General features: G+C 38.8%; 1 protein-coding gene across 1 annotated transcript; it reads left to right on the top strand.

Annotated features, from left to right (window-relative positions):
* Positions 1 to 885: 885 nt before the first annotated feature.
* Trmt10a (tRNA methyltransferase 10A) lies at positions 886 to 18,282 on the top strand. The gene is made up of 8 exons (XM_008826172.3): positions 886 to 1,840; positions 7,478 to 7,673; positions 8,541 to 8,703; positions 9,465 to 9,536; positions 11,111 to 11,185; positions 12,819 to 12,968; positions 13,885 to 13,990; positions 16,304 to 18,282. Exons 2-8 carry the CDS (start codon positions 7,489 to 7,491, stop codon positions 16,564 to 16,566), a joined length of 1,014 nt encoding a protein of 337 aa, XP_008824394.1. The 5' UTR covers positions 886 to 1,840; positions 7,478 to 7,488; the 3' UTR covers positions 16,567 to 18,282.
* The last annotated feature ends 214 nt before the right edge of the window (positions 18,283 to 18,496 follow it).

The following is an 18,496-nucleotide window of genomic DNA, read 5'->3' on the forward strand; positions in this document are numbered from 1 at the left end:
GAGATTCTTTAAGAGCAGAGATAAGCATTTAGTCATCTTTGTATAAAGTCCTTTGTATAAAGACAAAAACTTAGAATTGTTAAATAAACATTAATTTTATGTCACTGACTTTCAGATCACAGGGCTTTACCTTAAACTTCATGTGCTTTTCCGTCTTTGCCTACACTGAACTGTTTTTGCTGACTGTTTTGCATACTTTGGATTATGCAACTACAAGAACCAAACAGTCACATGAAAATTTACTGTCTACATTATTAAAATGAGGAATTTTTTAGCCCTAAAAAAGATTTAAAAAAAATATCAAGGAAGCTAGGTATTACCTCTAAAAGTGTATATTTATAAAACAGTCCCGCAGGGGTAACTGAACAGCTGCTTAACAATTTGGCACATCACTATGGCAGACTGAATTTAATGACCTACATGTGAAGGGCTCCATATCCAATTACTAATCCTTCCACAGCTACTCTTTGCCCTGATATGGAGGCAGCTGAAAAAAGATGCCCTACTAACAGATCAGAAATTGATTCAGATTCCATTGCCAATGCTCAGCTAACAGAATCTTTTAGATTCTGAGATGAGGAAGGAACAGAATATTCACAACAGAATCCACGATTCACATAACTTGGGGCTGAAGAAATGGGTCAGCCCTTCTGAGGACCTAGGTTCAATTCCCAGCACCCCCACGGCAGCTAACAACCATCTGTAACTCCAGTTCCAGGGGATCTGACACCCTCTTCTGACCTCCTCAGGCACTGCAAAACCCCGGTGTACCTATCTACACTCATACACATAAAATAAAAATAATAAAATTTTAAAAAGAGGGACTAAATCCAAGAGAGATTTTAGTTCTTTTAGAAACTCAAGTTGTAAATTTAATTTTCTATTCAAGCCTATAAACAAAGGCCAAGCCTCAAGAAAAATTTACATCACAGTTCTTCCAACATTAAAAGGCAGACATCTGCTGGTCTGGTGGCACATGCCTTTAGTCCCAGGGCTTGGGAGGCAGAGGCAAGTGTTTCTCTATAACTTCATACTCTACAAAACCCTATCAGAGCAGGAAAATTAAAAAGAAAACAGAAGCCCACAGTCTACATGACTGCTTCATTTCTCCCCCAGTTGGTCTATATTTAGCGAAAAGAGTATATAAGGTCAAGTATTAACAATGAATTATCAACTGGTGCTATGCAAAATAGCATCGTAGGAGCTCAGTGCTTTAAGAACGAAATGTAAAGCTTATGCTTCACTAAGGCCATAAAAACTTCTCAAGTCCCAACTTAAATGTGTATTTGAGAATTTCAGTTTAAAAACTTTCCAATTAGGTAAAAACCACGTGATACTGATAACCTTTCAGTACATAAATTAGAAACTTTGGGGAAGATGTCCTCTCAACACGGAAAAATTAAGCACATTTCGTCTGCGACAGGTAAAAAGTAGCCGGAGAACGAACGCGGCTTGGGAAATCTGAAGTCCGTGAGACCCCGTTGGAGACCGGGAGGGCTGCTGTGGTTTGAAACCCTAATAGTCTGTTTCGTGTTTTAAATTCTAGAACTGGGGCGTGGTTCCCCTGCTCCAACTTAAGAAATCATCCCGCAGGTTCCTATTTTCTCCAGTTCCCCAAACCCGTCTCCAGACTCTCCCGCCAAACTCCTCCCCTTTCTCCTGGGCGTTCGCAATTAGCGCAGTTCGATGACGTAAGACGTAAGCGCCGCAGCCCTCGTGTAACCACCGCCTCGGCCTCTGGGAGTTGAAGTTTCCGAAGGAGGACTGGCGAGCGACCGCAGAACTCTCCAGAAAAGCTCTCTGAGTGCGTCCCGGCACGCCACATCGGCTTCGCCGCCGGGTAAGTCTGGCCCTGCGGCTGGCACGAGTCTGCTTTGGAGTATCCTTTCGGATGCCGCAGGAGCTCGAGCCACGCCGCCCAGCAGCGCTTCCGGGGGAGAGGGGAACGGCCTGGGAAGCAGCTGCCGCCATACTGTTCCCGGAGGAAGTGACGTTGGGCGGTGCGCGTCCCGCTGACCCCGCTCGGCTTCGTCTGGGTTGGACTGCCTGCGCGCGCGCTCGGCGTGCAGGGCGCGGGCCCGAGAGTCTATTTCTACGCGTGCGCCTGGCCAGGCGGGGCGCTCGGCTGCAGTTGGTGTGGGGCTCAGTGCCGGAAAGATGACGGGAGAGGAAATGTGGACCCAGATTGCTTGTTGCCATGGCGCTTTGTGTGCAGACACTGGGCGGGCGCGTCCTCTGCCCTTCCCCCTTCCTCTGCATGCCTAAGGTCCCCCAGGCCTGGTTGCAGATGCGCCCGAGCCTCTTGGTGAGCGGAGGGCGGCTTAAGGTTAAGCCCGCGTGTTAACTGGCGGTCTCCGGTGTTTGAATGTGGTTGCCCGGAGATGTAAACGCGGTAGCAGCAGGTTGCGTTTTTTAATGAACTACCTTATGATCCCCTTCCCCTCAGTCCTCCCGCCCAGGGGCTTGGCGACCAAACAAAGGGGTTTGCACTGCGGATCCGGCCAGCTCGTTTCCAAAAGGGCTTCGCCAGTTTGGGCAGATCCTTGAACCCAGGGTGCTCACGTCCAATACAGCTAGTTCTGAAAGTTGTCATAAACCATGAGAGCTGTTTTGTGTTAGCCCGCTTGATAACAGGCAAGGTTTGGGGTTTGTTTTCACTCGCAGATTTACCATGTATGCCCGCCCCACAGCAAATGTCCTTAGTCACTGTTACCCAGATCCGAGTTTTATAGTACCATCTGATAACCTGTGTCCTTGAAGAGACACCCAACTAAAAAAGTGCTAAAGTAGAATTTCACACAGATATTCTATCCTTACTGTAAAATGACCTTAAATAGTTGCTGAACTTGGTTAATTGAGTGAAATTGTACTGTATCAGGGAGAGCCCAATTGATTTTATGTCAGGACGCGAAGTAAAACAACTATAGACTAAAGTGCTATATTTGGCGTAACAGGTAACAGACCAAGCTAGTACGCATATCGGTGTATAGCAGACAGTCGGAGCTGGTACGTCATTGTAAAGTAGAACCAAAATAAAATAGCAAGCTAGTATTTTAGCCGCATTTCGCGTATTCATGTTTCAGTGAGTGTCGCTTAAATCAAGCTTAGGAAATTCACTTAGCACAGTATTTTAATTCAGAATCACTAAAATAATGATGAGGGCGAGTTCATCTTTTCCTTGTATTTGATAGGCTGCTTAAAACTATTGCTGTGCTGTGATAGGTCAAGTTAAATTTAACTTGAGACTTTAGAAGCGAAAGATAGACGCTCCCCCTGGTGTATGTGACTTGTAAAGCTTCGCTTTTATAATGCTCACACTATAGAGCAAAATTTCCAGTTTTTGCACAAAATAGAGAACTAGCCAAAAATATCGCCACTGATAAAAATGTGCTGTCCTTATTGAATAGGTTAATGCTGTTGTAATGAAATGCTTCTTTTAATTAAAAAAATAAAAATAAAAAAAATGTGCTGTCCTAAAAAAGTTTCATAAAGAAAATGTTTCCTGTAAGTTTTAATTTTGCTTTTTAGTGTTTAGTGAGTCTTGTTTTATCCCTCTTTTGCTTTAGAAACATTGCTGAATTTTACTTAATGCACTGTGTGTGGAAGGAAAATTAAAGAGATCTGGGGGAATCACAGTGTATTTTAAATTTTCCTTCTTTTTAGATTTACTGAATTTCCCCTGCCTGCAGTTTCTTTTTTTAAATATTTTTTAATTGAATTTTGTACATTTCCCACTCAAATCCAGACCCCTCTCCCCCATCCATGCCTCTCACTCTCCCCCCTCTGAACCCTCTGCACTCTGCCATACATGATGCATTCTGTTCATCCAGGTGTTTGTACCCAAATGTCTTTCAGCGTAAATGCAGTCTAGTCAGCCCATCCAGTGGTCATATGTAAGTCATATTCTCCCTCACCGAGAAGCAATCAGTCTCAAATAGTTCTCAATCTAGTGCTGGCCCACCACCTATTTCTCACTTCCCCTTTGGGCCCTTGTTTAATTGAGCTGACATGGATCCCATGCTCTTTACCACTTACATGAGTAAGCCTCCCCAGTAGCCTGGGAGCCTACACCTGTCTGTTCATAAACCAGCCCCTGGCTCTTAGAATCTTTCCACCTCCTCTTCCACAGTGGTCCCTGAGCCCTGGGTGGGTGAGGTTCCATATAGGAGTCCCATCCTACACTCTACAGTCTTTTATTCTCCAAAACTTGGCCAGTTGTGGCCTTCTGTGTGCATCCCACTGATGTAAATGGAAGCCTCACTGGTAAGAGTTGAGGGGTCATTAGCCCTCTCTCTGCCCTGTTATTCTGCTATGTTCCATGAGTCCTAGTTGTAGAAGTTTGAAGATGTGCCTCAGAAATGCAACTCTGCAGTAGCCTCTATCTGTTGCAAAAAGAAGCTTCTTTGATGAGTGCTGTATGGCATGCTTTTCACTCTAAGGGAGGTCTCTTGTATCTGGCACGGTGTTCCCTGCCAAGCAGCTCCCAGGTATACATATACATTAATGTTCAGACACTATGTGCATTTCTCATAGGGTTTCTAGGGCATCACTTTTATCTCTAGGTTTCCTAGTCCCCCGAGATTCACTCATCTCCACTCTTTTTTTTTCCCCATCTGGCTTCCCTCCTCCCTCCTTCTCTATTTACAGTGCTTCTCATTATCCCCACCCTTCCCCAGTACCTCCTGACTCCCGCCATCTTTCCTCTCTTGATTTCCCTCCCTCCCCACACCATGGTCCTTTGCATGTCTTCCCTTCTCTCCTCCCTGCTGATTACTCCCATTTTTACACCTCCCTCAGGTAACATCTGTTCCCTACTATCCCTTTTCTGGTTGTTTCTTGTCCTTTACCTGCATGTATCCTTTCCCTTTACCTGATTCAGAATTTATACACTCACATATATAAGGGATTGGTGCTACAATCCACAAATGAGGCAAAACACGCTTGCTTTTCTGTGTTTATGTTACTTAGTATAACACTCTCTAGCTCCATCCATTTATCTGCAAATTTCATAATTTCATCTTTTCTTACTGCTGAGTAGAACCCCATTGAGTAAATGTACCACATTTTCATTAACCATTCATCAATTGAGGGTCATTTCCATTTCTTAGCTATTATGAAGAGAGCAGCAACAAACATGGATGTACAGGTTCTCTACAGTATGATGAGTCCTTTGGGTATATGCCAAGGAGTGGTATCACTAGATCATATAGTAGGTTCATTTTTAGTTTTTTGAGGGTTCTCCACACTGCCTTCCATAGTGGTTGCATGAGTTTGCATCCCACCAGCAGCGCATGAGCATTCCTCTTTCTCCACATCCTCTCCAGCATTTGGAGTCGTTTGTTCTCTTGATCTTTGCCAATCTGACTGGGATAAGATGGAATCTTAAAGTGGTTTCTATCTGCCTGCAGTTTCTTAAGTTGAATGCTAATCATATTTTCTAGCTTTAGGTTTTTTTATTCCTTTTGAAGGGACAGAACTGGAGCTCTCTTTTTTCAGTGACAGAGTTCTTAGAGCCCGTCACCAGGATTCAAATGGCACAAGTTCTTTTGCACTCTGTAGAACCCCACACTTTCTAAGGTTCTAGATTACTGGGAAGTATTGAAGTTAGATCTGGGCTTGAGTTCTAACTCCATCACTTCATTCACCTGGTTATTCAACCAACTGTTTTGAATATGTTTTTTGTGCTAGATTAGTTTGAGGTGCCTTGTTTCTTAGGAATTATTTTGTAACTCAATTCTGAACAAATTATTTAGTCTCACTGTGACGTCCTTTTAAAGTGCATATCTGGAGCTGGAGAGATGGCTCAATGGTTAAGAGCATTTACCACCTTGCAGAAGGTCCGGGTTCAGTAGCTCACCTGTAACTCCAGTTCCAGGGGATCTGGCGCCTTCCTCTGGCCTCCACAGGCTCCTGCTTGTACACAAATTCATCCACAGACTCCTGCTTGCACACACATTCACTCAGGCTGACACATCTACACATAAATAATAAATTTTTAAAATACATGTAATATAGTAATCCTCATGGAGTTGTTCGAAGGATTAAATTAGGTGATAAATTATTAAACAATAAGAATTAGTAAATGTTTGCTACTACTCTCCATTTCTTTTTATAATCCTTTGAAATACCAGATCCACTCATTTGTTTATCCTACCAGTATTTAATGAGAATCAAGTAGGCAAAGTGTGGTGGCCCTTACCTTTAATCCCAGCACTGGGGAGGCAGAGGCAGGCAGATGTCTATGAGTTTGAGGCCAGTCTTACATAAAGAGTTCCAGGCTAGCCAGTGCCATGTAGTAATACCCTTTCTCAACGTCCCACCCCCAAAACAACTAAATCCCAACTATGTGACAGTACACTTTTAGAGAAAGCAAGAATCATAAAATAAAACCACTGGTCAAATATGTTCTGCAAAGGTTTTGTCCCTTCATTAGTTACATTGTAGAGATTTTTCTTGTTTAGATTGTAGCATCTCAACATAGACTTACTAGCTATCTCTGTAAAAAAGAAGATTCTTAGAATTTTCTTTAAGGCCCATGGAACATTTGATAGTGTCATGCTTAATCTTTGGTAGAGATAAATACGAAAACACTTTAAGCTTTATTAATAAGTTATTAAAAAGAAAAGACATTCCATTGCATAGCCTTTCTCTGGTCTGAAGGCTAGTTCAGCTGTAGTGAATATGGATAAAAATGTATGTACTAAGATTTAAATGAAGATTTACACAGACATACTGATTACAGAATCAACTTTTCTATTTTACTTTTTTAGCCATAACTAAACATTTACAAATATACAATTAAATATATTGGAGAGAATAAGAAAACTTCTCTTTATTGTCCAAAGTTAGAAATGTAGATATGCATAGACAAAAGTTGAACATATGTCCATGGGTATGCTTTTTAAAATAATTGGGTTTAATAGGAATATTAATAGTTGTTTGGGCTTTCTTATTTAAATATAGCCATTTCCTTTATTAATAAATAATTTTGGAAATAGCTTTTTAGTGGCTGCTAACTTATTAGTCTCTTTTTTTTTCTGACATTCCAGTAGTCTCTACCTTTTCAGTTAAAAATAATACTACAATGAATAAATTGTGGTGCATCTTTTCATGTACATTTCTGAGTCATTTATAGAAAATCTAAGAAAGTAAATTACTAACTCAAAATGTATCAATGTATTCCAGCTCTTGAAACATAACTGTTACCTTCTAGAATTACTGTACATCAGTTATATATGTAAACATCCTAGTTCTTCAGTCCTTTGACAGCACTGTTAATGAATGATACTTAAATCATATTAAGTGATAAAGATCTTTGCCAATAAGTAGAATTTAGTCATCTGAATTTGCACCTTTAAATTACTGAATCAGTTTAACGTTTAACAGTTAACATTAATGACCTCTCTTCATCAATTGGGTTCCTCTGTGTTTGTAAATTATGTACTCATGTAAAAAATGTTGCTTTTTAAATTTTCAGGGGCCACAAATATGTCATCTGAAATGTTGCCAGCATCAATTGAGACTTCTAATGAGGAAAGAAAACACAATGTGCAAGAAGATCAGGAGGAGAGCCAGGAGTCAAGGTTAGATGAAGGGACTGAGCCAGTATCCAAACGACAAAAGAAGAAGCTGATGAAACAGAAGCAGTGGGAAGAACAGCGACAACTGCGCAAGTGTGTATTTCAGAGCACGCGCTGCGCCCCTGTGCATTTCAGAGGTCACACACTCTGTCCCTATTCAGAAACATGGAATGTTGGATCTCATATGCCCATTAACTGGAAAAGTGCACTGCGTTAATTAAAATTGTAGTTAAGAAAAAATTAAGGCTATGAATATTATTAGCTAACACTGAATTTGATGCTAAGCTGCATGTGCTTTGAATTGTCGACTCCTTTTTCAGCAGTGCTGATGAGCTCAGGGTCAGTACCTTTTCTCAGTTAAACCTTACTTGAATAGAAGCCCAACTTCTGAAGCAAATGGATAAGAGATTAGTTAGTGTCCATGTTCTAGAGGTGAGTGAACATAAGCAGCACAGAAAAATCACATCTCAACTTAACATGGATTTGGCTAGAACACATTTTTATGAAAGTGCTTAGTCTACAGCTATTGCTTAATGCCAAAATTTATAACATTAGAGGAAAGTTGGGCTTTTAATTTTTGCTTCTTTAGTAATTTACTAAAATGTTTTTTCTTTAGTATTCTCTATGAATGCTGAGCTTGAAAATCATGTAAGGGATGAGTTATCTCAAATTTAGTATTTTATAAGTTCTTTTAGGCAGAGTGTGTGAAACTATTGAATATAGAGTTAAGACTTAAATAGAAAGCTTTATATTATTTTTGCAAAGTCATTTTCTTTTTGTGTAAAGTTATTGCATGGACTAAATAAAGTTGCCAATACTCAAACATTTTCTACCCACAGGAGCAACAAATTCATATACCATGATGATTTTAAAATATAGTTGGCTTTTTTAAGTCTAATTAGAAGAGTTTTGTGTTTACATATACAAATAACAAAAAGATATTTTAATTACTAATTTTAGAGAAAAGCGAAAAGAAAAACGCAAGAGGAAGAAATTAGAGCGACAGTGTCAACTGGACTCAAATTCAGATGGAAATGACAGAAAACGTATTCGAAGACATGTCATTCCTAGTACCCTTCGCCTCATCATTGACTGTAGTTTTGATGAACTGATGGTATTAAAGGTATCATGAAGTTCCTGTATGTGAACTTAGGCTAAATCATTGTTATTTTAATATGCAGTATAATATTTCTGATTTTACACACACACACACACATATACACACACACACACACACACATATATATATATATATGTGTGAATACATCTCAAGCTTCTCAAAGTCTCTAACCCTAAATTAATAAGTGCTTTGATACATATTTATGTTTGTGCTTATACATGTGTAGAGACAGATACTCTGTAATTACATTGTAAAACTAAGTGACTCCATATTAATAATAAAGATCTGTGGAGTCAGAATGGTGGCACATGCCTGTAATCCCAGTACTCAGGAGACTAAGGCAGGAGGATCGCTGAGAGTTTGACATCAACCTGGGATATAGAGCACATTTGAGGCAAGTCTTGGTGGCACACACCTTTAATCCCTGCACTTGGGAGGCAGAGGCTAGGAGATCTTTGTGAGATCCATTTTACCAATGTCCTTAGGGTAAAATGTGAAGGTAGTATGCTTCTGAAAGATTTTGTTGTCTCTTAGGATAACACAACTAGTGTTTTAAACTGATAGAAACCAAAACAGATCAGCCAAAGAGCTTTAATTTGTAGAAATGTTAGCGTGTATGAAAATTACCAGAATGGGCTTGTATTTAAGAGGAAAGATTTCTGCCAATCTGGCTTTTCTTTCTGACTATTCTTTTCACATAACATCAAGAAATGGCTATAGATGATTTTGAGAACTCTTTATTTTAAAAATTGTATCTTTTATAGGACATTAAGAAACTTCATAAGCAGATTCAGCGTTGTTATGCAGAAAACCGACGAGCACCGCATCCTGTGCAGGTGTGTGTGAAGGATTAATAACAGACTCAGCTTCCTTTCACATCTTTCATGATATGACATACTATCCCACTTGTCTTTACCTGAGAATCCTAGAGGAAGCTTGTATAATGCTCATTTGAGATTTTTTTTCTCCACAAAAATACTTTAAACATCGGTATCATTCTCAGACACTCTCCTTTCAGTCATCAGTCTTGTACATTTTTAATGTCTGCTCACCCTATGTAGTTGAATATCTTCATTATAGGATATGTGCATATTTCTCACCAATTCCTCCGCTTTTCCAGTTGTGGGAATTGGGAAAGGAAGGGAGGTAGGCTGCTATTGCAAGATGTGTGTAGTAAAACCTGTTAGATGTATTTGGTCTACTTAAAGCACTTCAGATTTCATTTTGAGCCATTGACAATTTTGAAAAGTAGTTCTTTTTAAAAAAAAATACTTTATTATTTTTATTTTATATGTATGAGTGTTATGCCTGCATGTAGGTAAGTGCACCTGTGTCGTGCAGTGCCTGCAGAAGACAGAAGAGGCTGTCAGATCCCCTGGAACTGGAGTTACAGGCAGTTGTTAGCTGCCATGTGGGTGCTTGGATTTGAACCCTGGTCTTCTGCAAGAACAACCAATGTTCTTAACCTCTGAGCCATCTCTACAGCCCCTGAAAAGTAGTTCCTGAACTTAGGTGAGGGAGTGCTTTTGGAGACTGGTTGACTCCTATTATGAATAGGATTTTTTGTTCGAATTCTAGGTAATCTGAAAATTAACACTGATTCACTGATGATAAGAACTACTGATATATTTTTGGTTGGGCATTTTTTTTGGTCAAGTAATGGTATTGCATTTTTGTGTAATTTTATATCATGCTTCTGATAGTCTTTAAATTTTCATTTTTCCCTATACCTGACCCCTTATCGCCCTTGATTCTGATGTAAAATAGGTGCCAGGGTTTAAAGTCAAAGAAAACTGTTAAGACTTTGAAGTAGCAAAAGTAATAATAAAAATAATAGCGAGGGGGCTAGAGAGATGGTTCTGCAGTTAAGAGCACTTACTGCCTCGTAGAGGACCCAGATTCAATTCCCAGCACCAACATGGCAGCTAACAACCATCTGTAACTCCAGTTCCAGGGGATCTGATGCCCTCTTCTGACCTCTGAGGACATTGTACAACAACATGCATGCAAGCAATAATTCATACACATAAAATAAAAAAGTAAGAAAATTTTAAAAAATAGTACTAACAATGGCAACAGCTTCCCACCAGGGAGGTACGTGTGAACTTGATATGGAAACAGGAAGTTTGCAGAGAGATGATCATCAGGGGTAGACCATTGTAACTAATCAGAAGAGAAGCGGAATGAAGATGTAGTAGGTTACTGAGGCGAGTGGGTTGAGGGCTGCTGCCACCTTAGCACATGTCCTTTCTACCACCTATACCCTGAGTACTCAGAGCAGATCACAGATTACTTTCTTCTAAGTCACTGAGAAATACTTTGTTTTACTGGTGATGGGATAAGTGTATGAGGGAAGTAGAATTGGATTTAAATGATCATTTTTCTTCTCTTTCTCTGCCTACCTCATCAGTTTTATTTGACAAGCCATGGAGGCCAATTGAAAAAGAACATGGATGAAAATGACAAAGGATGGGTCAACTGGAAGGCAAGCAAACAGTCCCCCTCACAGAATTCCAAGAACCTTTATGTTCCTAAGAGTCCTATATTTTTTTTTACCTAATTCTAAATAATGGTACTCTCCAAACCCTGTGTGTCATTGAGCCCTTGTCGGAGGTTAGAAATGAGATGCTAAAGCAGAAAGTGAGGTGTTTGAATTCACTCTCGTTAAATTTTATCTGCTATTTTACCACCAACTTTAAAGAATTTTTAGAGGAAATATTTAAAGGCCTTTGTATAATCTTTCCCTGGGAAATTCACTCTAAAAGTCAGAAGTACGCCTACACTTTGTTTCTTCTAAATCTGTGCTGTCCAGCTTGTGGCCACCAGAGCCACACATGGCTATGAACTCTTGAAATGTGATAATCTGGACTGTGAGTTGAGATATGCTATAAATGTGAGGTACACACTAGATTTCAAAGACAGACAGAGGAGAGGAGATTACATGGGCATATTGTGTTAAAATATATTAAAATTATGTATTTTTACTTTTTAATGTGGATGCTAGACAATTTAAAATTATACTTGTGGCTTATAACTTTTTATTGAGTTTACTCTTCTAGGCATTTGTGAAAATATACATAGATTGGCATTGGTACCAATCACCAAGTACTCTTCTATTGAGAGGGGTGCTGAATTTTTCCTATACATTTTTGTTTATTATTTTTCAGTTTTCCCAATGTTACTAATCCCATAATAGCTGTATTCATTAATAGCCTATACTATGAAAATTTATAAGTTCAGTATATTTAGCAAATCTTTTAGGTTTGTACCTATTTTTCTAAGAAATAATGTAATAAGTTAGATAGACATACTTTTAGTTATTTTGTTTTGCTAAGTTTATATTTTATACCATAAGTTTTCTAGAGATACGGAATTCCCTGGTCTCTTAATTACTCAGATCCCTCCTTGAAGCTGTTATTAAGTGTAGGGGTTGCATTTATAATGTACTATTACCCTGAAAAGTAGCTGTATTAATCAGTAACTTATACAATTTAGGTGTCTGCTTTATTTGATTGTCTCAAAAATCATTTATAAGTCACTGGGTCTGGTCACATCTTTCATGTGGTTCATGGAAGTTGAGAAGCCCTGACTGTCACCTCTTACTCAGTCTTATACCTCTGAACTGAAAGTTGGTAAAGAAGTTTTCAGATCTGTATCTTTATAGATCACACATATGGTCTGGAAAACAGTGTGATCAAGTAGGTAGAAAAATGAATTTTTTGTTGTTGTTGAGTGGAGATAAAGTTGGAAAGGTGGCTAGTGCCATATTCAGGAAAGAGTTACTATGTTAAGGAGTTTGGATTTTATCCTACAGAAAAAGGTTGTATAGTAATAACTGAGTGTTTAGAAAATTATCTCACCATTAGAGTACCGAATTAGATTGGGGGCTGAGGCCACAAACAAAAAATAAAAGTAGGAGAACATTTAAATAACTGAGATATGAGTTAAGAAACTGAAGTTACAGGTTTTAAATGTAATTGTGATCATATCCTCTAAACTGCATTTCAGATGTTTTTGGATGGGATGGTTTAGGAAAAGAGGATAATCATTTTTAACCAACTTTCACAACATCCTGCCAATTAATTAATTAATTAATTAATTCCCTTCTTGCTTTTAAGGATATCCACATCAAACCAGAGCACTACAGTGAACTCATGAAAAAAGAAGACCTGGTTTATCTTACATCAGATTCACCTAACGTGCTGAAGGACCTAGATGAATCAAAGGCCTATGTGATTGGAGGGCTGGTAGATCACAACCATCACAAGGTACTGGCAGCTTTATTTGTGTCTTTGCTCATTCTTAAAATCTTTATTTCAGTTTCTTGATAGCAACAAAATATTACTGACTGACCTTTCTTGAATACCTACTCATCCATTAGCTTCCTTTACCTCACTGCAACCCAGGAAGGTCAGTGTAGTTGTTCTCTGCACTTCACAGTTGAGGAGCCTGAAGTCAGCAGTGGTAGGGGGCAAAGCAGATTACTGGAAGTGAGTCCACATGCTTCAGCTGTGCTGTATTGATAGGACTGTCTATTGCTAATGAGTCCCAAGCCATTGAAGTTTATACCAGTCTCTAAGTATATGACATCCCAAATACTTTGTCTTCTCTTCTATTTCTCTTTGCTCTTTTCTCACCTCATATTTCCAATTTAGATGAAAAGTTACAAAGTGTACTTTCTGAAGAAATTATTTTGTACTTTGCAACATGCTCAATTCATCCCACTTTTCTGAGAAAAAAGTATTTTCGCTAAGTGAAAATATATGAAGGATTCTTCTTCTTCAGTGGCATGCTGTAAAGTAGCGTTTCCTGTGGTGATGGAGATGTTCATTTTTGCCTGTCAAGTGTGGTAGCTGTGTGGATGTGGAGCACCTAAGTGTGATATGACTGAGGAGCTGAGTTGTTTAAAGCTGTGTGTTTTCATTATTTGTCTATGTGTGTGTCTGCCACTGAGGAGCTTCTTACCCGTGCTGGGGCTATAATTCTTTTGGTTTCCTCTTTTATAAGCTGAGCAAGTTAAAACAAATGCTTTGGTGTTCTGACTGATAGTCAAGAGTTAAATACATATGCAGCCTACCCTCCAGATGATAATCTGTGAACTAAAGTCCTTTCTAAAAATGATTTATACTGCCAGACTTTAGAATATTTAATGTTTAAGTCTAAATTGCAATGTCTCTGTTTTAGGGAATTACATTTAAACAGGCATCTGATTATGGAATTGAACATGCACAGCTCCCCCTTGGAGATTTTGTGAAGATGAACAGTCGAAAAGTTTTAGCAGTCAATCATGGTAAGCTATGTAGAGGTCAACTGAAGGTATACCAAAGTGAACACTGTGAAAAACAACATTACATTTAGGGTTAGACATGTAGAAACTATTACACCTTGCTAGAGAAACAAAATTTGAAGAATAATCATTTATAATGTATTGGAAATATAAAACACCTATTTTAGAAATTTTTTTGGGGGGGGTGTCTTTTTGAGACAGGGTATCCCTGTAGCCCCAGCTGTCCAGGAACTCACCATGTAGACCAGGCTGGCCTTGAACTCACAGAGATCTGCCTGCCTCTGCCTCCCTAGTGCTGGGATTAAAGGCATGCGTCACCACGCCCGACCTAGAAAATTTTTTAAAGTGTACAAAAGTATGAAAACAACTGGCTTCTGCTCACTACTCACAGGTATTTGATATTAGCTTTTTGATGTGTTTCCTTTCAGTTCTTTTCCTATGATAGTTATCATCTGTTTTGATTCTTACTGTTAGCATTACTAATCTGGGGTATCCCTCAATTCATCATAGTTTTCCAGGTTATTGAATGATTATTAGTGGTTATATAATATCCCATCCTCAAAATAGTAATTTAATCAAGCACCCATTGTTGAATATTTTATTTTTGCTGTCATGATTGACATTGTAATACATTTGGATCTAATTGGATCTAATTTTTTGCCCTGAATTGAGTGCAGGTACCCACATAAACCAGAGACATTAACTGCCCCGGAGCTGGAGTTACAGGCAGTTTTGAGCTGCCTGACATGGGTGCTTGGAACTGAACTTAGTCCTTTGGAAGAGCCATCTCTAGCCCCAGGGCTGAATTTTTTTTTCAATTATCTGTTTAAATTTAGATAGTCAAGTGTGGCTACCAGTTGGACATGCAGCTCTAGAACATCAGAGGGAATTTGTCAGATCTTTAGGCTTTCTGTTTTCTTAGTGGAAAATTCTAGTTTACAATTTCTATAGAAACAGATTCTCCACTTCTCCAATCTTACCTGTTATCTCTTTCTCTAAACTAAAACAATTTTATTTCAAAAGCACTTGGATCCTGTTATTTGTTTGCCCCCAAATATGTTAACTGCTTGTTGAGAAATTTAACTTTTATATTCTTAGACTGTGTTTTGGGCATTTCAGTATGGGATAGACACAGACTTCAAACATTTTAATCTTGAGAAGAAATTCCTGCCAGCAGTTTTTTAGTTGACAGAAGGGGAAAAATAAAATCTGTGGGTAGTTGAAAATGTTTTTCATTCAGAATTTCATTTCATTTATCTTTGTTGTTTTTGTGTCTAGATGCTGTATAATTGAAACCTACCTTTATTTTATACATTTTTACACTCACAAAAAGAGTGATGATGGTGCTTCTCTTAGAATTCTGTTTGTTTTCTACTGAGAGAAAAGTGATAGGGAATATTTTTGAGACACGGTCTCCCTGTAGCCCCAGCTGACTAGAACTCACTATATAGACCAGGCTGGCCTTAACCTCACAGAGATCTGCCTGCCTTGGCCTCTCGAGTACTGGGATTAAAAGTAAGTGCCACCATGCCTAGCATGTAGAAAGATATTTTACTCAGAAAGAAAATCAATTGAATTTTTCTTATTCTGCCACTGAGGAGCTTCTTGCATAATTTAATTTTTTATATTTTATTTTTTTATGTATATGAGTGTATTGTCTGCATGTATATAAGTGCACCCATGTTGTGCAATTTGCGGAGGTCAGAAAAGGGTGTCAGATCCCCTGGAACTGGAGTTATGCATGGTTGTTAGTCACCATGTGGTTGCTAGGCACCGAACCTGGGTTCTCTGCAAGTGCAGCCAGTGCTCTTAACTGCTGAGCTATCTCTCCAGCCCTGAAATTCAATTTTTTCAAGAATGCTTTTGGCCAGTATGTAATCAAAGACTTTAGGGAATTATAGAAATGAAATTATTGATTCAAACAACAAATTTCTTCTAATGCCTTTTTGTGTAGTGGAAATTACTTTTCCACAAAATAGTACTGTAGTAGCATGGCAAACTTGGAGACAGTATTGATATTCTTTCTACTAAGTGAAAACAAATGCAAAAGGCAGGTGAAAGTTCCTCCCCGTGGCTCTTTGTAGGTAGAAATGGAGATAATGGAGATTTGTTTCCTCGTTGCATGAAGGACGATGACATGAAAGTGACAGGAATAAGATGGAAGCTGCAAAGGGCCTCTGTCTGCTGATAACTGACAGCTGGCACTGCAGGCTTAAGAACTGAATTAAAGTAAAGCTGGTTCACAGAGAACACAAAGGCAGTGTAATGTTGTGATGAACTTGCCTAAGAAATGTCCGCAATTTGTCCTTACTGCAGTGTTTGAAATTATTCTGGAATACTTGGAAACAAGAGACTGGCAGGAGGCCTTTTTTACTATCTTACCCCAACGCAAAGGAGCTGTGCCTGCAGACCAAGCCCCTGAAAGATCTTCCCAGGACCAGCAGTCTCGGGCTGATGGTGGATTGGACAATGACTCCAGCGAGGGAGAGCATTGCAGAAAACTAAACTCACTGCAGAAAGAAGAAAAGCGGGGTAAGGAAAACAGCACCGAGTCTGCAGCGAGCTCTGGTCCACAGTAACGCTGCCTGGCTCTTCAGCCTAAATGAAATAGAAAGTGGGTGCTTCACAGAATGCTCACATTGGAGAAAAATCTTATGTTCCCTTCTGTTGTGAAATCTAAACATTTTTAAAAGAGCTGAGTGATGAGAAGCCTGTAAACACTAAGAGAAATTTTTTGGTTTTATGTAAGAAGATTTTAAAGGTGTCATTTTAAAAATTGTTTTTTTAACCTCAAATAACAGTTGTAGAGAATATTATTAGTGTCCCTTCACGTACAGAATATACTCTTCAAAATGTGCCTTCTGACCTCTCAGCTCTTTGTTTTTTGTCCCTGTCAGAATCATTTTGGTCTAATGACTGTTTGTAAGGCTGCTAGAATGCTGAAAATGGGAAGTTGCCTTCTGTTTGTGATTTTTTATGTTCAGTTTAGTTCTTTCTAAGAGATACATTAATTATAGGAAGAAGTGTCAGTTGTTTGTTGACTCAGCAGTTCCTTTCTTTGGTCAGTGGAGCCCATACCTGAGCCTTCTCTGTGATACCTTTTCGTGGTTCTGAAATAATCACAAAAGAACAGTCTTAAATCTTGTAAGAGTAATATTTGTTTCAGGTATAAATTGATATTTTGTGGGCTAGATTATTTTATAAGGCTATTATTTTTGAAGGACCCATTTGTCTCAACCTGAATTTAAAACTATCCGATCCTATGTTTCCATATGTTTTTTAAAAATAAAATGTTGGCTTTTAATGTGAATGTTATGCATCTGCTTCCTACTGTAGTAATATTCCAACTAATGTAAATGTGTTTCTGTAAATAACATACACGTTTATGCAAATGTGCCTGTAATTTTGTTTGCATCTGTTTGTCCACATCACATTTGGTTCTTAGGCATTAATTAATTATGACAGGACTGTGTGTTTCTGTAATGACTGTGTTGAAAACACTAAAAGTAATTTGAATTTCATTAAATGCCAAAATATAAAATTAAGCAGTTAAGAAACATTGGCAAGGGAGAACAGAGCAAAATGAAGCTGTTTCAGTTCTTAAATAGTCATTGCAGGGAAGTTCATATTGAGGATAAAGTATTCTCTGTCAGTATAAGGAAAATGGCAGGAATATTCACTGAATTGTAGCAAATTAAGTTTCTAGTCCTTTCTGTTTTTTATTAAATATGTGAAACATACATAATTATATAACATACATGCTATGCTAACACATCCCATTCTTTAGGAAGCTTACTAGATTTAGTGTTGTTTACCACTTCACTCTTAGTTATTTTCATACTTTAAAGTTCATACACAGGGTGTAAATAAAGAGTCCTACAAGTCTAAAAGAACAAAGCTCATATTAGTGAACTTTTCAGAGGTTCAGATTTCTCTGAGTACATGTAGTAGACTAGCATGAAATGTGCCTGTTGTGATTTGAATAGGAAAGTCCCCAGAGGCTCATGTGTTTCTTATTCACTCAGTCCCCAGCTGGTGGGGCTGTTGAAAGTTTATGGAACTTTAGGAGGTGGACCCTTACTGGAAGAAGCACATCACAGAGGACTGATTTGAAGGGTTTATAGCCTGGCCCCACTTCCTGTTCTTGGTTTCCTGTGTGCAAATAAAATGTGATCACTCTGTTTCCTGACTGCTGGGCCACCTGATGTTCCTGCTGTCATGCCTCTTCCCTCCCGCCCCCAATGATGGACTCTGTCCCTCTGGAATTAAGCCAAAATAAATCCTTTCTTCTCTAAGTTGCTCTTTGTCAAGGATTCTGTCACAGCAGCAGAAAAGTAACTAATAAACACTTTAAAAAATATTTTACATATGTCAGTGTACTGCCTGCACATGTGTAAGTACACCCATATCATGCAATGCCCACAGATGCCAGAAGAGGGTGTCAAATACCCTGGAACTGAGCTATGGGTGGTTGTTAGCCACCATGTAGGTGCTGGGAACTGAACTGGG

The sequence above is a fragment of the Nannospalax galili genome, unplaced genomic scaffold (genome assembly GCF_000622305.1).
Source record: "Nannospalax galili isolate Female #2095 unplaced genomic scaffold, S.galili_v1.0 scaffold189, whole genome shotgun sequence".
In the NCBI taxonomy this organism is placed as follows: domain Eukaryota; kingdom Metazoa; phylum Chordata; class Mammalia; order Rodentia; family Spalacidae; genus Nannospalax; species Nannospalax galili.

What these genes read in the sequence shown, in the direction of transcription:
- Trmt10a (XM_008826172.3), top strand. Translation starts at nt 7,489, where the DNA reads ATGTCATCTGAAATGTTGCCAGCATCAATTGAGACTTCTAATGAGGAA. An exon ending in GAGCACCGCATCCTGTGCAG is followed by an intron (nt 9,537 to 11,110) that starts GTGTGTGTGAAG and finishes CTACCTCATCAG; the next exon opens with TTTTATTTGACAAGCCATGG. An exon ending in AAGGATGGGTCAACTGGAAG is followed by an intron (nt 11,186 to 12,818) that starts GCAAGCAAACAG and finishes CTTGCTTTTAAG; the next exon opens with GATATCCACATCAAACCAGA.